We start from the raw sequence: 23,581 nt of genomic DNA on the forward strand, positions 1-23,581 counted from the left end.
AATCGATGGCTATTAGAACTGTTAAATTATCCCCATAGACTTGTCCGGAGAAATCAGGAACCAAAAGGTTGTAATCAAGATAAGCGGCGCCAGATTTGTTTTTCAGACATTTTCTTATTGAAAACGGTGTTTGGTGGTCAGGGCTGACAGCTATCATAGGCCTATGGCCAGATATACAGCTTAGCCAAGATCCCATAATGCAATATACTCTGCTGCAGTGCACTGAGGGAGATGTAACTTCTACATCCGCTACTGTACAAAATTACACCCGCAACAATGTATCAAAAGGGAATGCAAGTGCACATACAGGAAGGTGAATAAAAACCCACAGTAAATGCAGCCTTGGATGTGACTGGAGTGTAAGACCAGATGTAACTCTTTATCAGCACATAAGTAAATCGAAATCTAATAAAGGCCGATTTTACACCTTCACTGCTGCGTGCGGTCATTGTAAAGCTTGTCTGGACAGGGCCCTGTGGATGACGCAGGGGACCACCATTATTTTAAATAAGACCCCATTCACACCCCCCACCCAAAATAAGGAGAGACAATGCACAGTTTGAACATGTTTAATTTGATACTTGCTGACATTTATATTTACAATGATTAAGAGGGAGGCAAACGTAAAAAAGTGCAAAGGTCTGCCATTAGAAGAGAAAGTAAATGTTATGCGTCGCTTGGGGGGGGGGGGGGTCATCCGGTTCGTTCACGGGGCGCGAGCATGGAATGCACATATAATACAGATGGTAGAGGTTCGGCGGGGAGACGCACCCAGAGCCGCGGAAAGCTGCCCCCTGAAAGTTGTACCCAATCTCTCCTCAAAAACACAGAATAGAGAACGGACGGGGGTTGGAGGGGTCCCGGAATAATTAGCAAAGCAACCAACACATGCAAGACGCGGAAAATAAGATTGGCGCAGACAGAAATCACCGCTGGGTAGAAATTATTGCCACAAAATGTCTTTATAAAAGGGCCGTCCAGCCAACTTACTGACCCAGTCCACCGCCCGGCCCGAGCTGTAGGTAAATCCTCCTGATCTAGAAGACGTTTATGTTACAGCTACACCGGAAAGAACTTTAATGAAGTTGGATAGTCAAAGTTCATACACAGAATTTATCTACATAAAATATTTGTTAATACATGACCTTACTTATCTTGATCCTAAGTTACAGCAGCACTCACTATTTTGCTGGTTCTTATTGGAAACAGTCAGCAAGGTTGCAGGCAGGCAACCCCTGAAGTTTAGCTAACATCTTATAATGCAGGGGGGAGTTTGTTTATCCTACATCAGACGACACTTAGCAGAATGCAAATCACTTGAACAAGTCATGTGCAGACACTGAACAAGCAGAGAGTACTGAGAGATTTTAGCTCTGAAACCTGCAGAATAGTGAGTGCAGCTCTGGAGTATAATACAGGATGTAACTCAGGATCAGTACAGGATAAGTAATGTAATGTATGTACACAGCGACTCCACCAGCAGAATAGTGAGTGCAGCTCTGGAGTATAATACAGGATATAACTTGGGATCAGTACAGGATCAGTAATGTAATGTATGTACACAGCGACTCCACCAGCAGAATAGGGAGTGCAGCTCTGGAGTATAATACAGGATGTAACTCAGGATCAGTACAGGATCAGTAATGTAATGTATGTACACAGTGACTCCACCAGCAGAATAGTGAGTGCAGCTCTGGAGTATAATACAGGATGTAACTCAGGATCAGTACAGGATAAGTAATGTAATGTATGTGCACAGTGACTCCACCAGCAGAATAGTGAGTGCAGCTCTGGAGTATAATACAGGATGTAACTCAGGATCAGTACAAGATAAGTAATGTATGTACACAGTGACTCCACCAGCAGAATAGTGAGTGCAGCTCTTGAGTACAACACCGGATGTAATTCAGAATAAGCTATTTCATGTATTAACAAAGTGACAAATTAATATGTAGATAAATTCTATATACAAAGTGTAAAATTGTGTCCAGAGGTGACATATGTGGTACCAGACAGGAGTACAGACAGTAATACATATTGTTAGTCGTTTCACCCCTTCGTCCGGGGAGAATAAACGTCTCCAAATACGTGCCCTGTCTCCAGCAGCGTGCTCTATACAGAGGGGCAAATTCTTGGGCAGGAAGAGGGGCACATTCAACCCCTATATGGATAGAGATAAGGAGAGGGGCAGGTTCAACCACCTCATTCTCAGGGGTAGGAAGGCACCTTTATGAAACCCCCTTCAGACCTGGATAGGTCCAGGTGTAATGACGACCTCCTTCAGATGAGACCTGTACTAATTGATATGCAAGACAGGCATGGGTGTGGAGAAAGGTAATAAGGGGGTGGGGGTGTAGTAAAATGGTAGAGAGCCATACCTTATAGACACCTGTGATACCCCATGTACAACACTCACAGCAGAACCCCCTCCCCATACACACAACAAAAGCAACTGTCCCCCACCCCCCCCCATTATAAGTTACAATTACATTAATAATCAGGTTTATATGCAGTGTGTATGACAGGCATTTAGTGGCTTGGGGGGCACACAGGCCGGGGTCACATTGGCACCGGCGAGGTGAATGATATTTGGGTAGTATGAATTCCCACTCATGTAGGGCTGTCATGTACTGGTCATTTCTCCCTCAGTGCCCCCTGTGAATCCGGGCTGAATATAACATAACCGACGCCGGGTATAGGGCTACGGGCAAGCATGCAATGAAGACGCCACACAATGCTGCCGCCTACAGACTGGCACGGTTATGTTGAATGCAACTTTTCTGCCCCATCCGGAGCAGCGACCTCACAGAACGGCTGCAAACATTAGAAGCAGGTGATGTGTGTACAGTACCCAACACCCCTTATTCTACTACCCAATGCCCTGCCACCTGCAGCGCTCCCAGACGTTACTACAACTCCCAGAATGCCCAACGCAGCTTTAGAGCAGCAGGCTGCAGAGCACGGGTACGGATTAGTTTACATGTCATCCTATAATCCTACGGCCAAGGCAACAGCCGGTACAAGGCGACCGCATAGTGGACGCTGGAGACGGAGAATTGCACAAGCTGCCGCAATCAGTTGGCAAAACGGAGGAATAAGGAGGGTTCAGGGCATCTCCTGTCCAGAAATCCCAGCGATACAATAATAAAGTACGGTTCATCTGTACACCAAGCCGGCCATAGACATCAGAAGTTCCTGTTGATTATTTCAAGAATGTAATGTTTTTGGGGGCTGCCAGATGATCCCCAAGTGTCAGGAAATGAAGGATCATATAGTTTAATATTTACCTCTCAATCCATGGTCACTCCCCCCCCCCCTTCTGGAGAAAAGTGGCATCAGAAGTGCCTGGAAGCCGCTTATCTCCAATAAAATATTATGCACGTGTGGCCATGGGGTGATAACGATCAGGAGACCCATCGTCCCGCTCTAGAATGTCTATGGCCAGCTAAGTCCATTCTCATCTACTGCAATATTGGCAATTTCCCTAAATGAAAGGAGTTGTCTAGGATAAGAAAAACATGGCTTTATCCTTCCAAAAGCAGCACCACACCAGTCCACAGGTTGTGGGTGGTATTGCAGCTTAGCCCAATGCACTTCAATGGAGCTAAGCTGCAATACCAGACATAACCTGTGGACAAGAGTGGCGCGGTTTTTGGAAGAAAGAAACCAGATCGCTGGTTCAGGGTTTGGCAATAGGTTCAAATACTTACGGCCGACACCAGAGACGGACACCACTGGCACTATAGTTTGGCGGAAGGGATTCTATGGCACAAAGAAGGAATAGTGCAGCCGTGGGCAGTGCCCGTCAGGGCAGAACTCAACTGACTGCATCTACTTGCAGGATTACTTTGGCAACAGGGAGTTAAGGAACATATGGCTGCCTGTAGGGATGCCACCTAGCTTTCCCAGACGCCTGAATGGTATCTTATACAGGGACACACCTTGGCTTCTGTATATTTGCAGGCAGGTTTGTCGTACAGGACTCTAGGAACGTTGTGGGAGCGGTATTGGCAGGCGTACCGATAGTCACCCAGCTTTCCGAGAAACCGCTCCAAATTTCTGATTAGGTTTTACCAAATACTGTAGTAGGGAGCTGCACTGAATATTTAGCATGCACCAAATTACAGCTCCACGTAACCCAAGGATCTGACTATCTGCGCCGGCGACCCGGTACGGTACGTGTGGACGGGATGCGCTCATCCTCCTCCTGATAAACTGGAAATGTTATTTACAAAAAAAAAAAAAAACAGGTAATGGGATGGCGGCTGGACCCTGGACAAAGACGCCAAAATCCAACCCCCACGAGTGGTCACGAGACTGGTTTCCTGTGCAGCACTTTACAGCGTTTAATGAGCACTTAACGTCACCCCTCCAGATGATTCCATCGCTTAATGGGCCTGAGAAACGGGATATTGTTACAAAAATGAGAAAATAAAGATATCCGGAGGGTAAAGTGCCCCCTCTGCGGGCTCCTCCTGGATCACTCCGACTAATGATGTCATAACTGGCAATCACTTACATTACACGCCGCCCCTTCATTACAATCACATGATATTTACTCATCAATCTCGGGTTCTGTTTCTATTAGACGACAATTACAACCGGGAGCAGACGCCAAATCTCCGGTCATCACCTCACGTTACCTTGCTGAAAGAATGGAGATGTCAAAGCCCTGACACCTCTGTAGGAAAAAGTGATCATCATAAGGGGGTGGAGTCTGACAACTATCAGCTAGTATGGGAAGATATGTCTCAGAGATATCCGCCACAAGCTGTTACAATGTAGAAACCAGACTGTAACAGTGACTACAGGAAGCAGCAGGTACAGGTGCTAGCGGGGCCCCTATTTATTATTGACTTAGACACTAGTCAGGCGGCCGGAAACCGGGCTCAAGATCCGGACCCACCGCCGTTCTACAGAACCCAATTTAGCTCACAATAGATTGCGCCGCTTGAACGGAAACCGGTCGTACAGTGGTTATATAGAAAGTAATTCATTCATTGATCCTTTATATTGTATATGGAGAGGTCTACAAATCAATGTGGGGGAGGGGGCACATTGTAACGTTTACAGCCATTATACAGAATATATACCATTCTCGGCGCGGTATCCGGATATGATGGTCCGAACTCTGCAAAGAATTTGATGACTGTTAAGGAGCGTGATCTCTGCAACTGTGGCGCAACTACAGCCCCCAGCATGCTACAATTTGTAGGTTCGCCACGGGCTTGGCGACCGTATGGGCTTGTGTATTAGTGAATACGTCGAGTCTGAAGACAACAAGGTGGCAAGTCGGGTCTAAGGCCAAGTCCATGTAAACCAGGAATACAACTAAAAGTCTGGTGTCCACATCCGTGCCGCAACGTGTGAAGACGCCCGAACAAGATGGGGCAGAATACAGAGAAATGTCTGACACATGGATATGCAACGTGAACCGCAGACCACCAGGACCACCCGAGGCCGACCACAGGAACCAGAGGTCTAGTGTTTCCACTATTGGGACGAGGCTCTTAAAGGGGCAGATGCTGCAAGATATCTACAACAATTGGAACAAACTTCTCCCATAGAAACATAATTCATATCATTGCAATAATTTACGTCACTTGCCGAGTATCACGCTACGATCATGACGTTTAATGAGCATGAGGAAAAACGTAAAGCGAAGCCCTCGATGGGAAACAAAGGCGTGTGTAGATTACTTATAAGACCGGTGGGTGCACTGAAGACATCTGCCAACCTACCCTTCTACCGTCTCACGTCTGGTGTAGTAAATGATGACAATCCCCCATAAAATAGCTTTTCTGGAGTATTTTTTCTGAGAACTGTGTTGGTCCTCTGTTATTACTCCTGGAAAAGTATGAATAAATTGACAACTGGGTGTTACCATAACCCCTGTCAATGGGCTGTGTCTACACCGTCTGACACGGCTTGGACAATATCAGACTGTGGGGACACACCCATTGGACCATAAAAATGGTTACACCGAGCTATGTTCATTTATTCAGATATTTCCAGGAGGAATAACAGAGGAACGACAATAAAGAGTTCTAAGAAAAGGTGTTCCAGAACTGCTTTGTCATAGGAACAAATCAGTAGAACTGACCGGTCCCTCTTTAAAATTTTAAAAAGGGTCAAGACTTAAAAAGAAAAAAAAAAAAAAAAAATTACATTTCAATCGGAGCCCTCAGGAACTAATCTTAAATGATGATGAGTCGGTAATTGATATGTACAGGGAATGTGCGCCAGACTGCAGTTTGCTGGGAGATTTTTAACAAAAACGTGACTCCATAATAAGGTAGCAAAATGGGAGGGGGAGGGGCATATGGCGAGAGGGAGGGGCATATGGCGAGAGGCATATGGCGAGAGGGAGGGGCATATGGCGAGAGGGAGGGGCATATGGCGAGAGGGAGGGGCATATGGCGAGAGGGAGGGCTTCTCATCCCGGTTAATTATAAAATTTAAGATGCGCAATCAGAGTAATAAGTAAATCACAGACGGGCAGACTGAGCCGATACCACAGTAAGCAACTAAAAATGGAGCAAATCGCGGACCAACAATCCAGTGACTCACCCTGACGGCAAACAACGCAAAAAAAAAGTTACATATGTAATAAGGGAGACCCGGCCGGGAAAAGGGATATACTCAAAATTCATTGGTTCCGATTTTTAAACCACATGACAAAATGGTCTCCATAGTAACAGAATCCGGACAGCTGCGATCACTGGCAAAATAATATTGGCGACTCAAAAATCCGTGCTGAAAATTCAGATTACAAAATGACCTTAAAAAAAAAATAAAAAATACAAAAAAAAAAAAATAATAAAAAGTTACCAAATTCAGCAAAGAAAAAGTTTGACAAGCAATTGATATTTTCTTACATAATAAAAAAAATCTAAATGGCTATGATTCCTCTATTAGCAAAAACACGTAATGCGTCTTATTAAATTTGCCTTTTTTCATGACATACATTTCATATAGCGAGAAATCTCCAGCGTGCGGCCGCTCCTGGATATAGATATATACATTGACACCACATGAATGCGCTTTGTACAGTGTATGGGACTTGCATTATTAGACCATGGCACGATAAGGACCTTGCATTTTCAGGAACTGGATGATAAAGGAGGGCCCCCCGGCCACGATCTGCGGGGGGAGGTGGCTGAGAGGACAGTTCTCGATACTCATGATTGACAACTTGCTGCACAGGGCGAGCTCGAAGGGCAGGCCGTGTAAATTGGGGTTGTCGTTCAGATAAAGCTCCTCTAGGTTCTCCAATGTACCTGCAAGACGAGCACAGACAGAATTCATAGACATCCAACCGCGTCAAGAAGATGTAGCAGAGCCGAATTACTACTTTTATAGGGCTTCAAGTAACAATTATTGTCTGTACTCTGACGTGTTATCTGTGGTGTTACATAGGACTGCAGGTAACACTACTATATTATCTGTACTCAGAGAGTTATCACTGTGTGTTATCTGTGGTGTTACATAGGACTGCAGGTAACACTACTACATTATCTGTACTCAGAGAGTTATCACTGTGTTATCTGTGGTGTTACATAGGACTGCAGGTAACACTACTACATTATCTGTACTCCGGGAGTTCTCACTGTGTTATCTGTGGTGTTAGATAGGGCTGCAGGTAACACTACTACATTATCTGTAATCAGAGAGTGATCACTGTGTTATCTGTGGTGTTACATAGGGCTGCAGGTAACACTACTACATTATCTGTAATCAGAGAGATATCACTGTGTTATCTGTAGTGTTACATAGGACTGCAGGCAACATCTACTACAGTATTGTTATTTATTGAGTTTTTAAACCAGTCAATGACATGGCAAATTCAGCTCTGCTACATGTATACACTACACCAATACTGAGGGACATCTCACACAGTACTGATGGGGCACACGCTGAAAATTTGTGGAATCATCACTTTACTATTTAGTAACTTTGTGACAACCCCACAAATTCCACAAGAACGTTGCACGACAGACTGAACAGGTAAGAATCCCTACAGTCTGAACAGGTAAGAATCCCTACAGTCTGAACAGGTAAGAATCTCTCACCTATTTCCTCTGGAAGATGCGTCAGGAGGTTTTCCCCGAGCCCGAGGTGCGTCAGGTTCGTTAGGTGGCCAATCCCTCTGGGTAAAGTTGTCAGCTGGTTGTTTGTGAGCACCAATTTCTAGTAAGAATAAAGAATTTACCGTCACTATAGAGGCCACGTCCATGACGGAGGACGCAGAGGACTATCCTGACCGCCCCCGTCCTGTGTGACTGCAGGGAGCGGTGCAGGAGGCCGAGCACCACTACTACAATGATGGTTCAATACAGCGGAGCCTGGAGGGGTAAGTGACCACTTGGCCACCGGGGATATAAACATTAACCCATTAATCGTCAGACAAATGTAATCAAATATTAACCCACGTGACACCAGGGAGAATTTCATGGTCCCACTAGACAGCAGGGATATAATTATTAAAGGAACTCATTTCAAATAATTTAACGAGTTAATAAGGGGGAATCGCCCGTTCAAGACCCTCACCTACAAGTCAGAGTGGAGTTTCTGATCACACGATCAGACAGGTGATCGCCGGCGCTCATTGAGCGCTGAGAATGTCAAATCAGAGAATACAGAGGCAGTGAAAATGTGCAATTCCGTACACTGATGACTGTAAATTTATGGCAGGAGGTCCCTTAAGTGGGTCCCTAACTTATTTATAAGGAAATGTAATAAATATGGAATATCCTTTTAAAAGGGGCTGTCCAGTGTTAGAAAAACATGGCTGCTTTCTTCCAGAAACAGCGCCGCGGCTATCCACAGGTGGTGCACGGAACTGCAGTTAAGCCCTGTACACTTCAATGGAGCTGAGCTGCAATACCAGACACAACCCATAAACACGTGAGGCGCTGTATTCTGGAAGAAAGCAGCCATGATTTTCTAACCCTGGACAACTCCTTAAGGGCTAGTTCACACAGTTTTCTGGCACTGTTTTTAACGTGGAAACCATGCCAAAAAACGGCCAAAATCGCCTCCTATCGATTTTATTGGGAGGTGGAGGCGGTTTTTTCCCGCCACCTGAAAGACTCTCGCTGGAAAAAAAAAGCAGCATGACCAATCTTGAGGCGTTTCCTGCCTCAAAAACCCCCTTTCAAATCAATGGGAGATGGAAAAAAACAGCACCGTGGAGTTTTGACGCGTTTTTTTACTTTGCCTGTTGAAGAGGTAAAAAAAAATGCGGCAAAAAACAAAAAAACCGTGTGTGGTGCAACACCACTTAAAAAAACAACAAAACACGGATCTGATTTTTCCAGGCAGAATCTTCTGTGTGAACTAGGCTTTAAGCTGGCCATACACTTTAGATATTGGACGAATGCTCGCTTGGCCGACAGCTGTTCCTCCCGACTCTCTTATATACAAACTCTCAGCTCAGCTGAGTGAATGAGTATTCAGTGGGAAGAGAAATAAGCGGCCGTCAAGACTCCTCTGGCAGCTGCTTATCTCCCACGGGAACGATGGGAGTCCCCCATACACATCGCTTTGGCTGACTTACATGTAATTTGTATGACCACCTTCACACAACAGAGGGGGGTCTGGTGCAATGTTACCTGCAGGTCTTTCAGATAGGCAATCTCATTGGGCAGGGACTCCAGTTTGTTTTCCTCCAGATCCAGCTCCCTCAATTTGCGCAGATTTCCGACACCGTGAGGAAGCTTCTTTAACAGATTGTTTGACAGGATTAGGACCTGCAGGAAGAAACGGGTGGTGGGTTCAGAAGAGCGGGACCACCAAGACCGTGCCCCACCATGAGCGGAGCCAGTTCAGGCATCTACCTCAATGGACACCAAGCCGGACACGTCCTCTGGGATCTTGGTCAGCTGGTTAGTAGCCAGGTTCAGCTCCACCATGCTTGTCCACGTCCCAAAGTCCAGGGGAAGAGAAGTCAGCTGATTGTCCTGAGGGCGGGGCGATAAACGGTCACGAACCGGGCGTTACATTGAGACAATAGAGTGACCGATGATCCGTGCGGATCGAGGATTCACACATTACAAATACCCTCCCCCACATATCAGTCACGTTTTATCTGTACACGGAGGACCATTGGGGACAACAGCAACGAAGGACGCCACGCTGCTCCATCAATTCACCCCTTATGGACCAAGATAGTTTGGGGCCTTTGGAACTTGAAGAATTTTTTAGATTTGCAATTCTGAATTTCCCCCATCATTACCTTTTTTGTGTTTTTATTATTTTGTACAATGGATCCCATACATGTGGCTTACAGGTGTTGTACCTCCTCTATACTATGTTTCCCTTATAGCGGGTGTACGGGGATGTCTGGCAGCCAGTTCCTGCGCCCACATGAGGCCAGTGATGTAATAGTATCGGCCTGTACGGTAACCTCCTCCCGCCGCCGGTGTCTTACTACTACGGTGATGTGCGCCAATAGGTTACGTTACTACAGCACAAACGTGAACGGCGCGGCCAGAACTCACCTTCATGTTCAGCTTACTTAATACTTTTGCTCTGGAGAAAATTCCAAATGGTATTTTATTAATGCGATTATGCTCCATATTGAGGGAGTAAATAGCGGAAAACTGAGAGGGGCCGCCCACCGGGTAAGACTGGAAACAGTTCCTGGCCAGGGTCAAGCTGGTAACCTTCACTAGACTGGACAGGAGTCCCTGTGGGAACAAATACACACAAAGGGTTAAACAGTTTATATGAAGCTGAATCACGGTATAAGGAGAAGTTCTACAACTTTCTAATATACGTTGTGTTTTCATTCCTTTCCATTTTCGAGATCTCTGCTTGATGCCAGTGAATGCAAGCCATTATTTGCCTTCGGAGACATCAGGCTGGGTTCACACTGCGTGGTTTTTTTTCTTCTTGGTTTTGATAGAAAAACTTCTTAGCCTCTCAATCAGAGTTCATCAACCAAATTTTAAAAAAAACGAAACAAAAAAAACAAACATGTTAATATCGCAAAAATAAGCGCAGTGTGAACTCAGCCTAAAACTTGTCCCGATCCGGTTCTGCTCCCTTAGATGCTGCGGTCGCTACTGACCAGCTGCTTGTTGCGAGTAATTGAAAATGTAAGTGTTTTCATGCAGAGGCTAAAAACCTGGAAAGACCTCCTAGTTCTCACAGCTGAGGATTTGCTACAATTGCATCCAGTCTAGACGTTTCTTTATAGATAAGAGGAAACAATACCAGTTGAAGCTTCTGCTGTCTGGCCCCCAATCAGCACTTGGCAGTGGATGTGAATCCATATACTAGTTTATGCCCATATAGAAGATGCACTAAATTAAAGGGTCTATCTTAATGCCCTTTAAGAAAAGAATACCTCCAGGAATGAAGGTCTCCAATACCGGACAGTCCATTCCAGAGGGAATACTCTCATCAGGCGCTTGGAGGAATTCTGTCGGGGTACCGGAACTGGATCTGAAGTATACTGACTACCGATACAATCTGGAACCCCCCCCCCCCACACCGAAACTGCAGGGTCACAAGTCCGTACTGTCCCTTTAATGCTAAATTCCAGGTTACTACACAAAGTCCAGTTAACCCTTTAATCCTCACAAGTATTCAGGTCTCTCCGAGCCGCTCCTATAAGGGGAATGCAGAAAAGCTGGCATTTAACCCCATCCCTACTGTATAGCACGAAAAACCAAGAGACTAAATGCTGAACAATCCCCTAAGAGTCTGACAGACACGGAAAGGGTTAAACCTGCAGCGAAGAGATTCTGAAACCTTTTACCAAAAAAAACGTACATGAGAGGGGGAGGGGGAGACGGCGCAGCAGCGACTGTAGATGGAGCGTTAGGGCGTGATTACAGAAAGGAAGAATTATTGGCAATTGCTGCGATCATGACTAATTTATGAAGCCATTTCAAGAAAACTCAGCTCCCCGTGCCGACAGTAACGGTTATACCGAAGGAATACGGCGGGAGCGAAGCGAGAGAGCGCAAAAAAAAACAGGGAACAACACCGTCCACACAGAGAATTTTAATATTTAACCCCTTTAGGACTGAGCCTGTTTTTGCCTTGTGGACACAGATGATTATTTTCAAATCTGACATGTGTCACTTTATGTGGTAATAACTCCGGAATGCTTTTGCCTATTCAAGCGATTCGGAGACTGTTTTCTCCTGACATATTGTACTTTATGTAAGTGAAAAAATTTGGTCGATAAATTAAATATTTGTTAAAAACTACCCTTTTTTGGAAAATTTTTGCAGTTTTCTAAATTTAAATGTATTTGCTTGTAAAACAGATCGTAATAACACACAAAATAGTTACTAGTTAACATCCCCCATATGTCTACTTTATGTTTGCATCGGTTTTTTTTTTCACGTCCTTTTATTTTTCTAGGACGTTACAAGGCTGAGAACTTTAGCAGCAATTTCTCATATTTTCAAGAAAATTCCAATAGGCCATTTTTTCAGGGACCAGTTCAGAAGTGGCTTTGAGGGCCTTACATATTAGAAAATCCCCATTAATCACCTCATTTTGAAGACTGCACCCCTCAAAGTATTCAAAACCACATTCAGAAAGTATTTTGACCCTTTGGGCGTGTCACAGGAATTAAGGCAAAGTAGAGGTGAAATTTACAAATTTCATTTTTTTTGGCGAAATTCATTTGTAATAAAAAAAATAAAAAAAATCTAACACAGAAGGTTTTACCCGAGAAACACAACTCAATATTTACTGCCCAGATTCTGCAGTTTTGAGAAATATCCCACATGTGGCCCTAGTATGGTAATGGACTGAAGCCCCGGCCTCCGAAGCAAAGGAGCACCTAGTGGATATTGGGGCCTCCTTTTTTTAGGAATATATTTTAGGCACCATGTCCGGTTTGAAGAGGTCTCGTGGTGCCAAAACAATGGAAACCGCCCAAAAGTGACCCCATTTTGGAAACTACGCCCCTCAAGGCATTTTTCTAGGGGTATAGTTAGCATTTGACCCCACAGGTTTTTTGCAGAATTTAGTGGAATTAGTCTGTGAAGATGAAAATTACCTTTTTTTCTGTGGAAAAATAGAATTTTTTCATTTTTACAAGGAATAAAGGAGAAAAAGCACCCCAAGGTTTATAAAGCAATTTCTCCCAATTACGGCAATACCCCATATGTGGTCATAAACTGATGTTTGGACTCACAGCAGGGCTCAGGAGGGAAGGAGCTCCTTTTGGAGCGCAGATTTTGCTGGATTGGTTTTCAGTGCTGTGTCAGGTTTGCAACGCCCCGGAGGGACCAAAACAGTGGAAACCCCCCAAAAGTGACCCTATTTTGGAAACTACACCCCTCAAGGAACTTTTCTAGGGATATAGTGAGCATTTTGACCCCACAGGATCTTTTTTTTTTTAGCGCCAAGTTGACCAAAAAACAGCGATTTTGGCGCTTTCAATTCTTTATTTCTTACAGCGTTCACCGTGCGCAATAAGTTAAGTTTTACGTCGGTACGATTACGGCGATACCATATGTGTATAGTTTTTTTTACGTTTTGCAGCGTTTGCACAATAAAATTACGTTTCTATAAAATAATTTATTTTCTTTTTTTGTCAAAAAAGCTGTGGGAGGTCTCGTTTTTTGCGGGACGGATTGTAGTTTTTTTTTGGGACTATTCTGGGGTAAATGCGACTTTTTGATCACTTTTTATTCTATATCTTGGGAGGGGTGGTGACCAAAAAATAGCGATGCTGACATCGTTTTCCGTTTATTTTGATGCGGCGTTCACCGTGCGGAAAAAATAACATTATAGTTTCATAGTTTGGTTCGTTACGAACGCGGCGATACCAAATATGTGTACTGTTTAACGTTTTAATTTTTTCTCTATAATAAATGACTTATTATAGGAAAAACACAACTTATTTTTACACTTTTATAAAACATTTTTCTTAACTTTTTACATTTTCTTTTTTTTACCTGCAGCTCCGATCGCTGCTAGAATACATTACACTACCTAGGTCAGTGTGACGTCAGTCACTCTGACGGTAAGTCTACGAGGACCAGCCAGAGACTGGTCCTCATAGGCTTCCATACATGGCAGACCCTGAGGCCGTTGCCTAGCCTCCGGATGCCATCACAAGCATGAGAAGCCCCCACAATTGCATGGGGGCTGCGGATGTGCTACCAACACCCTAAATGTGGGGATCGCAATCGAGCACCACATTTATCGGGTTAATTGCCAAAATCAGCGGCGATGAGGCGCTGATCGGCAACACTGGAGTGTCAGCTGTCGGGGACAGCAGATCTCCCAGTTCCCGATGCACACCTTGTCACCGACAGTGTGCATCGGGAACGACACTGACTTCCTGTCACTCTGACAGGAAGCCTATCGGGACCAGCCGAAGGTTGGTCCTGATGGGCTTCCGTCCATTGCATACACGGAAACCATTGTTTGCCATACTATCGGCAAACCCCACGATTTCGGACCGGGGGTCTGCAGATATGCTAGAAACCCCTAAAATTCGGCGATTGCAACCGATCACCGAATTTAAGGGGTTCATTCGCCAAAATCAGCGGCGAAGGACCGCTGGCCGGCAAGAGTGGAGAGTCAGCTGTCGGCGACAGTGTGCACCGGAAACAACTCAGTAACTGTACGTCCTTGTGCGGGAAGGGGTTAAAAGGGTTTTACATAAATGAAAGATTAAAAGGGTCCAACACCATTTAAAGTTTATATTTAGTAATATAAACTTTAATAAAATTTCCAAAATACTAATTATCCTGTACTGATCCTGAGTTATATCCTGTATTATACTCCAGAGCTGCACTCACTATTCTGCTGCTGGAGTCAATGTGTACATACATTACATTACTTATCCTGTACTGATTCTGAGTTACATACTGTATTATACTCCAGAGCTGCACTCACTATTCTGCTGCTGGAGTCAATGTGTACATACATTACATTACTTATCCTGTACTGATCCTGAGTTACATCCTGTATTATACTCCAGAGCTGCACTCACTATTCTGCTGGTGGAGTCACTGTGTAGATACATTACTTATCCTGTACTGATCCTGAGTTACATCCTGTATTATACTCCAGAGCTGCACTCACTATTCTGCTGGTGGAGTCACTGTATACATACATTACATTACTTATCCTGTACTGATCCTGAGTTACATCCTGTATTATACTCCAGAGCTGCACTCACTATTCTGCTGGTGGAGTCACTGTGTACATACATTACATTACTTATCCTGTACTGATCCTGAGTTACATCCTGTATTATACTCCAGAGCTGCACTCACTATTCTGCTGGTGGAGTCACTGTGTACATACATTACATTACTTATCCTGTACTGATCCTGAGTTACATCCTGTATTATTCTCCAGAGCTGCGCTCACTATTCTGCTGGTGGAGTCACTGTACATACATTACATTACTTATCCTGTGCTGATCCGGAGTTACATCCTGAATTATACTCCAGAGCTGCACTCAGTATTCTGTAGGCTTCCGAGCTGAAATCTAGTCTCCCTGCTTGTTCAGTGTCTTAACAGAGCATGTTGCGATGATTTGCATTCTGGGAGGTGTCGCCTTTACACTGGGTGCAGCACATGTATCTGATGTAGGAAAAAATAATAACTGCCCCCTGGATTATAGGAGTTCAGCTAAGTAGATAAGTTGTATATAGAAGTGGTAAAGTAATGCTGTACGTTACGCTTTTGTGATTCTACGAAGAAAACATTGCACCATTTTCTCATCTCTTTCTTGCTCTCAAACAACAATTCTGATTACATCGAAAAGGCTGAAACCCGGTCTTGAAAACGTGCTGCTCACACAGATGGACCGTTCATTACAATGTATGAACATTCTCCTAAGTAACAAACCCTACAGATATGTAATCAGTTTTTAGCTTCTAGATGTGAACAATGGGTGTTTCCATTCACTGACAGCAAGCAGAGATTTAGAAAATAAAGACCAATTGATGCACAAAAAGTCTATTAGAAAGCTGCACGACTGTTCATTATACATGGTTAAAGCTTTATTCCCTTAAAACCGGACCCCCTTTAATGCCCCTCCCCCTCTTGTATATTCTTACCTCTGGTAAAGTCGATATATTATTATTCTCCAGATTCAATTCGTCCAGCTCACTGCATTTCGCTAATGAGCGCGGTATCGCCGACAACCTGTTGTATCGCAGTCCAAGGCGGTTCAGGCTGGAGAGATTTCCTAAGGGACAGAAGACAGGAGTAAGATTACGGATTATGAGGACATTTGTCCGCCGGCCGCCATGTTGATTAAGACGTGGACATTGGGTGATACAATTTGGGATAGAACATTTGCAGCTCAATGGCCACGGGCCCACTTTGGGGGACGCCGCTCATTAGCATATATGGGACCTCCTCCATTTAGCACTTTGGAAAACATGAAGTGGCACGATATAAAGGGTGCCAGGGCGACACGGTACATGTGATCAATCAGCTCCTTATGCCCACATTTATCAGCCAAGTTTTGGCGTAAACCGCTCCAAAAATTGGCAAATTGCAACCCTCGACAAATTTACAATTTGGCAAGAGATGCGAAAAGTTGCAAAGTGAGGAGACGTCGTTTCCATCAAATTTATTACGTTGAAAACCTGAAAATCTGTGCAAATCTGCACCTGCTCATAGAAGATCTGCATACCGTTATTAGCTGGCGAAAGTCACGCGACTATATTCTTTAAAGGGTAACTAAACGTTCGACCAACTTCCGTCATGTCATGGCGACGTCCGTTCTGATTGGTGGGGGTCCGAAGACAGAGAACCCCACCAATCGCAGCTGAAGCTTAGCGGTTCTGCGCTTTCCGGAAAGCCGATGTATCGGAGTACAGGCTCAGACTTTCTATTGAGTCCGTACACCGATACATTGATTTACGGAAAAAGCCGAACGAACACGAAGCGGCTGAGCGCTCACACGAGACCTTCTGACGCTTCGTTCTAGCGATTGGTGGGGGTCTCAGTGCTCGGACCCCCACCAATCCAAACTTCTGACATGTCACTATGTCAGAAGTTTGTCAAACGTTTAGTTACCCTTTAATTAGGCGTTCGATACGGAAACGTGGGTCAGAGTTTTAAAGGGGTTCCCGGTTTTAGGTTTATTATATAAATGAAAACTTCTACAACTTTCTAATAGACTTTGGGGGAAGATTTACTTTGCGATTTGCGCCGGGTTTCTGGTGGAAAAAGTGGCAAATTTTGGCGAAGATTTGACTAGAATTTACGACAGAAATTAATGCCAGTGATTCCTGGCGTGCGATTGTTTGTGGCGCTGACCAAGATACGACAAAATTTGTTAAGATGCGTATTAAATTAAGCGCATCTTACGCCAGCGGCCATCTTTATAAGACTGGCGTATGACACAATCTTTGTAGATTCCTCCTTTAACGTTTCGATTCCGCACCCTTTTGCAGATATTGGCTTGCTGTCAGTGAATGAGAACACTCCTGTTTACATTTCGAGGCAGGAAACTAGTACATAGCTAGTCCTGCCTAGTCATTGTACCAGTCTAGACAATGCTCTGTCAGCTAAACACATCAGCAGCGGCTCGCTGGTAGTTTGCTACAACGTATCAGTCAGGAGTCCAGGCTGCTCACAGAGCATTGTCTAGCCGGATACAATGTATCCGCTTCTCTGCTCAGGGCACAATTATGTACCATTCTCTTAATGTAAACAAGAGTGGTCTCACCCACAGCAAGCAGAGTTCTTGAAAATAGCGAGAAATTGAAACGCAAAAAACATTAGACATTTGTAGAACTCTTTATTATACAGGGATTAAAAAAAAAAAAAAAAAGATTTCTATAAAACTGGAGGACCCCATTAATGGCGGCATGGCGGGGGGTGCCAGCGCGGCACTCCGTTGCTTCCAGACAAGACACTTAAAGCTTATTAAATATGTAAGAACCTAGAAAGAGCAGGAATAACGCGTGAAGTGCTCATTATAGGGTCTGTCTGCTCCGACATGAGGCCACACGAATCCTTCACCACACCAAGATGCCGCTAATCCGGGTAATGAGGCATTTCAGCCATGTTGGCCTCCCCTTGTACTAGGATTATCATCGTCCGGGGGCGGGGGAGGGGGGGTTGTGACATAATACAGGAGAGTGGCCTGTATATTATACATGTGAGTGTTACAAAAAACTGAAGAAAAAAAAAAAAAAAAAAGTCTTCTAGTGGAGGACGGGGGTTGGGCTGTTGCTTGCGGCACGACTCCATGACTTCAGACTGCGTCGTACCAATAGAGGCTGTTGGGGGGGGGGGGGGGGGTGGCAGTCGTCGGATACTTCTGAGCTGTATCAATGGGGGGGAGAAAAAGTTCTTGAACAGTCGACTAAATATGGTCTTTCAAATCAACACATTTTCAAGATCTCCGCTTGCAGTCAATGAATGGAGCATCTATTGCATAACGTGCAATGAACCAGCCTTGTTGCTTACATTCAAAAGGCTGAAAACCCAAATAGACCTAAAAGTAAAAACAGGTGAAGTGGCCGCACACAAAGCCAATATGCGGTTTTAGCGCAAATCAGTGCAGTGTTTAAGGAATTGTTAATGTCTGCTCGATTTTTCATGTAAAACAGCAACGAACCACTGCGCAGATTTGTGGTAAGGTGGGCTCGGTGTTTGGCCTCATCCTAGTACTTTTTACAGCTGATGGGTTTGTTACAATGTATCAAATACTCAGCTACAGCACAGATTTCTCATCTGTTCTGGTCTCCAGATTGATAGTTATTATGTACATTGAAACGAACCATCAGCTGTATGAGCTGGAATTTATCAGGAAGGGTTTAAGGCCTCCGAATGCAAACATGCACTGACAGCAAGCAGAGTTCTAGAAAATGGTGAGAAGTTCAAACACAATATATTAGGAAGGTGTGAAACTTCTTTAAACGAGGAATTAAGTTTTATTCTCACAAGATCAGACCGCCCTTTAAGGAAACACGGTAACGGGCGGGTGACACATTGTAACAGCCACATACGGTCTCGTCTTCGGTATTTTCTAGTTTCTGTTTAACTTTACTGCAGGTTTGTCGTTTACCATAGAGCAGGGTTGTGACATTGCTGGGCGAAGTGTGGAAACCACAAGGTTGTCACTCCCTCCGTGGCTGCCGTGGGTCACAGAGGGGGAAGTTACAGAGTAATCACCATAGGAGGCTCCAAAGGCCCCGGCCTAAATATTGGACTGGGAACAATGACGGGTTTTTTCAATTTGCATGACTATCCGGGTCGGTGAAGAGGACTGCCACATGACAGCCCACACTGTCCTAGGAATATGATCATTACCCAAATCAAGCCTCAGGGGAACGTCCTTATGCTGAACAGAACTCCATTAAAGGTACAGGCGCACACAATACTGTCCTCAGAGGAGAATCATTTGCCAAGTTTTATTAGATCGGAAACATTTATTAGAACAGTAAAAAAAACAAAAACAAAAAAAAACGGAGAGGCTTCATAAGGCAGTGACCCCGCTCTGTCCATTAGTGCTGGGGTCGGGGGTGACACAGAGGTGATCAGCTTGGGTCGGGGGTGACACAGAGGTGATCAGCTGGGGTCGGGGGTGACACAGAGGTGATCAGCTGGGGTCGGGGGTGACACAGAGGTGATCAGCTGGGGTCGGGGGTGACACAGAGGTGATCAGCTGGGGTCGGGGGTGACACAGAGGTGATCAGCTGGGGTCGGGGGTGACACAGAGGTGATCAGCTGGGGTCGGGGTGACTACAGCCGCCATTTATGATGCAGTTTACGCCGGGTGTAGGTGAAAACTGTAAAACGCGACAAACTTCCGCTAGAAATTGTGACCTCTCTCAACACTCACCAAATCTGGAAAGTGACGAGAAAAGTACAGTAGGAGTGGTCGTTTAGGCCGCATTTGTTAAGAAAAAAAAGTAAAAACGGCACAAATTGTGGCGCAAATTACACTTTATATTCTGATGTCAGACAGTTCAAAATGAGCCACATTTAATCAAAGGGAAACAGTCAGTAGGTTTGGAGCCACTAAACCACCAGCACGTCGTTATACAGCTGAGATTTTATGTTCCAAACCCGCCCATGGCGAAACCGGACGTTACGGGAATAGTTTGTGAAGTTACGGACATGAGTCCAGGAGCGGCATCGAGTTCATGCGCATTGCGCACATGAAGAGGACGGTCCACGCATGCAGAGTGCGCTGTCCTCGGAGACGCGCCTGCACCGGACCAATCTCAGTAACGCGTACATTATTTTACCGACACCTAAACGGTCGGTTTCTACGGGATTAGGTTTGGAACGCTAAACCACAGCTGAATAACACGCTTATTGGCTCCAAACCTTGCGACCGGTTCCTTTTAAACAATGTGCATGTCGTAATAAATTTGGCGCAAATCACGACTGGCGTGAGACTGGAATAAAACAGGCGATAGACGCAACGAGTCTCCCTCGTCCCGATAAACAGAATATTTTTAGCAATTAAATAGCTTATTAGTTAAATAAGTTATACGGGAGTCGGGAGATGACTGCTATCTTCCAGAAACAGCGCCACACCTGACCACAGGTTGTGTACGGTACTGCATTTCACCCACATTCACTTCAATGGAGCTTAGCTGCAATACCAGACATAACCCATGGACAGGTGTGGCGCTGTTTTTGGAAGAGAGCCGCCATGTTTTTCTAATACTCTTCGATATTGCCGATGAATATTCTTCTCTATGGGAAATATTGTGTCTTTATATTACACCACATGCATCTTCTAGACAATAGTCAATATATTTTGTGGTTAAATGCCTCATTTTCAATATCTCTGCTGGCAGGCAGTGAAAGCGAAGTTTTACTTACACCCAAAGAGTAAAAACTTGTAAAGACCAAAAACTTCACAGCTGGAGTTTGTTACAATTGTATGCAATTAAAAAAAAAAAAAAAAGTTAACACATCAGCAGCCCAAATCGCTCTCCAGTCCTGATAGTTTGTTACAATGTATCAGTGAAGGTTAAATGTATCAGTCTGGAGTCCAGTCTTTATCTCACAGGGGATTGTCAAGACTGGATACAACTGTAGCAAACCCTCAGCTGTGAGAAGTATTGATTTTTTTGGGGATGTAAACAAGAACGCTCTAATTTACTGACAGAAAGCAGAGATCTTGAAAATGATGAGGCATTGAAATACAAAGTGTATTAGAAGCTTGCAGAAGTTTTCATTCTACAGTAATACCTCATCGCATGGACAGTGGATACAGTTTCCAAGAAGCGGACATCTTTGTAACTTTGTACAAGGCACGGTAATCCCAGCAGCAGATGTGTGACCTCTCGTCAGTACAACATACAGCGCCCCCCGGGGTCTCCTCACCTATTGTCTCGGGCAGATCCAGGAGCTCATTATGCTGCAGGTCCAGGTTGGTGATCTGGGTGCAGTTGCCGATCTCTTTCGGAAGGTGTTCTAGTTGATTGTGGGCTACGTCCAGCGTGATGAGATTACACAACTCCCCTGTGGAGACAATGAAAGCAAATACTGAGAATACAGCCGAGGAGGAGGATTACCAGGAGCTGTAATCACCAGGGTGCCGGGCACGGGTCGGAGCAGCGGCATCGCCATCTATTTTTCAGCCGCTCACTACATTTTCATTAGTGCTGTTTGGATGGGAATTACGATGCTAATCCCAGATAAGAGCGGATCGGAAGATTAGATACAAACTTCCATTCTAATCATTTGGTAAATACAAAATGCTGTCAAAGTCTTGGAAAAGACACCAACAAAAACTATTTATTTTACTTTTTGCATGGACATGAGAAATCACATTCATGAAATGTGAAATTTTGCTTGACCAAAACTTAAAGGGAACGTCCACCCGCGGACACATGGAATTAACCTACATAAAAAGTGGAGTCACTGTGTATATACATTACATTACTTATCCTGTACTGATCCCGAGTTACATCCTGTATTATACTCCAGAGCTGCACTCACTATTCTGCTGGTGGAGTCACTGTGTACATACATTACATATCTTGTACTGATCCTGAGTTACATCCTGTATTATACTCCAGAGCTGCACTCACTATTCTGCTGGTGGAGTCACTGTGTACATACATTATATTACTTATCCTGTACTGATCCCGAGTTACATCCTGCATTATACTCCAGGGCTGCACTCACTATTCTGCTGGTGGAGTCACTGTGTACATACATTACATATCTTGTACTGATCCTGAGTTACATCCTGTATTATACTCCAGAGCTGCACTCACTATTCTGCTGGTGGAGTCACTGTGTACATACATTATATTACTTATCCTGTACTGATCCTGAGTAACAGCCTGTATTATACTCCAGAGCTGCACTCACTATTCTGCTGGTGGAGTCTGTGTACATATATATATGCGGCTATGCTTTGCTGGTTTAGGCCTCCAATTTTGTGGGATAAAAAAATAAAAACTCTGTTTCAGCACTAACCTGGTTAAAAAAAAAATAAAAAAAAAAAAAAAAAAATAAGGAGACCCAGAGCACTAGCTGCTATAAAGTGATACAACCAGATATTCAATAATGTTGGATGAGAACGGTAACTTTATTGTAATTATGGAGTTTGGGGACTGAACAACGCAAAACTCCCATACGGCAGAAAACAGAGTAAGTCCAGGAGATAAGCGGCGATATAATATGAGGGATCAGGACATCCGTACTGCGACAACAAACTCCAGAAATGATACGCTGCGATATTGTGGCCACTAAGGCCCCCGGCACACGATCGTAGTAACTCTGGGACACAAAACCAGGGATCCACAAAAAAAAGAAAGTGATAATAGTGTGAACCCGCAAATCGTAAAATCATTTGTCCTGAGATTGTGCTCCGGAATCGCGGCTCCATCACTGATGCGTGAAAACCACGGCTGTGTGAATGGAGCCATAGAAATGATTGGGGGGGTCCGCAATTTATCCGCAAAAATTTGGATAAATTGCGAATTCACCTGTGCATGTGGCCAACGCATTTCAAGACTGTCCCAGTCCTTAACAAACCTGAACAAAAAACAAACTCGAATGACCAACACCAATTAATAAAATGAAACCAATGACCACCCCAAAATCTGCACCGCACCCCCTTAAATCACTGCAGGAGATCCCATATTACAGGTGGGGGTAGATTATGGAATGAGCAGGGGACGGTCAGTTCTGGATCTGTGATGGTGGGAGCTGCAGTGGCGGAGGAGACGGGAGAGTGTGGGATTTTCTGCGCTGCACATCTGATAGGAAGTAACAGGCAGGGCCGGCCGGCTGTGTATCAGGAGGTCAGCGCAGCTCCCACCCATGAAATCTGACGGCAGGAAGCGCGTCCCATGTATTGTGGCATTGTTTGGGGGCTCTCTGGGGCGGTGACGGTGGAGGGTATATATCTGGCACTGAAGTGTGAACACTAATGTACCCTATGTAAACAGCAGGAGGGGGATGTGACACAAAGCCACACGGATTTGTGAGAAATTCCTTTAATCCAGCATTTGACAGTCCAGTAGTACGGAACAGAGCGGTGTGATCATCTGGACCAGAAGTTTTCATTCTGAGACTCAAAGGAATACAATGTATGTAAGAGGTTTCATTTTGGGGATCAATTATCTTCCCAAGTCACTGATAC

General features: G+C 44.6%; 1 protein-coding gene across 1 annotated transcript in view; it reads right to left on the minus strand.

Moving 5' to 3' along the window:
* Positions 1 to 553: 553 nt before the first annotated feature.
* Positions 554 to 23,581, minus strand: part of SHOC2 (SHOC2 leucine rich repeat scaffold protein) — a 55,082-nt gene continuing 32,054 nt past the window's right edge. Inside the window, exons 3-9 of the mRNA XM_075842802.1 lie at positions 21,307 to 21,444; positions 16,056 to 16,186; positions 10,503 to 10,691; positions 9,840 to 9,962; positions 9,615 to 9,752; positions 8,073 to 8,190; positions 554 to 7,280 (exon numbers count right to left, since the gene is read on the minus strand). Coding sequence (XP_075698917.1) covers positions 7,072 to 7,280; positions 8,073 to 8,190; positions 9,615 to 9,752; positions 9,840 to 9,962; positions 10,503 to 10,691; positions 16,056 to 16,186; positions 21,307 to 21,444 — 1,046 coding nt within the window. The 3' untranslated portion in view covers positions 554 to 7,071. The remainder of the gene's footprint in view (positions 7,281 to 8,072; positions 8,191 to 9,614; positions 9,753 to 9,839; positions 9,963 to 10,502; positions 10,692 to 16,055; positions 16,187 to 21,306; positions 21,445 to 23,581) is intronic.

The sequence above is a fragment of the Rhinoderma darwinii genome, chromosome 11 (assembly GCF_050947455.1).
Source record: "Rhinoderma darwinii isolate aRhiDar2 chromosome 11, aRhiDar2.hap1, whole genome shotgun sequence".
Taxonomy (NCBI): Eukaryota; Metazoa; Chordata; class Amphibia; order Anura; family Rhinodermatidae; genus Rhinoderma; species Rhinoderma darwinii.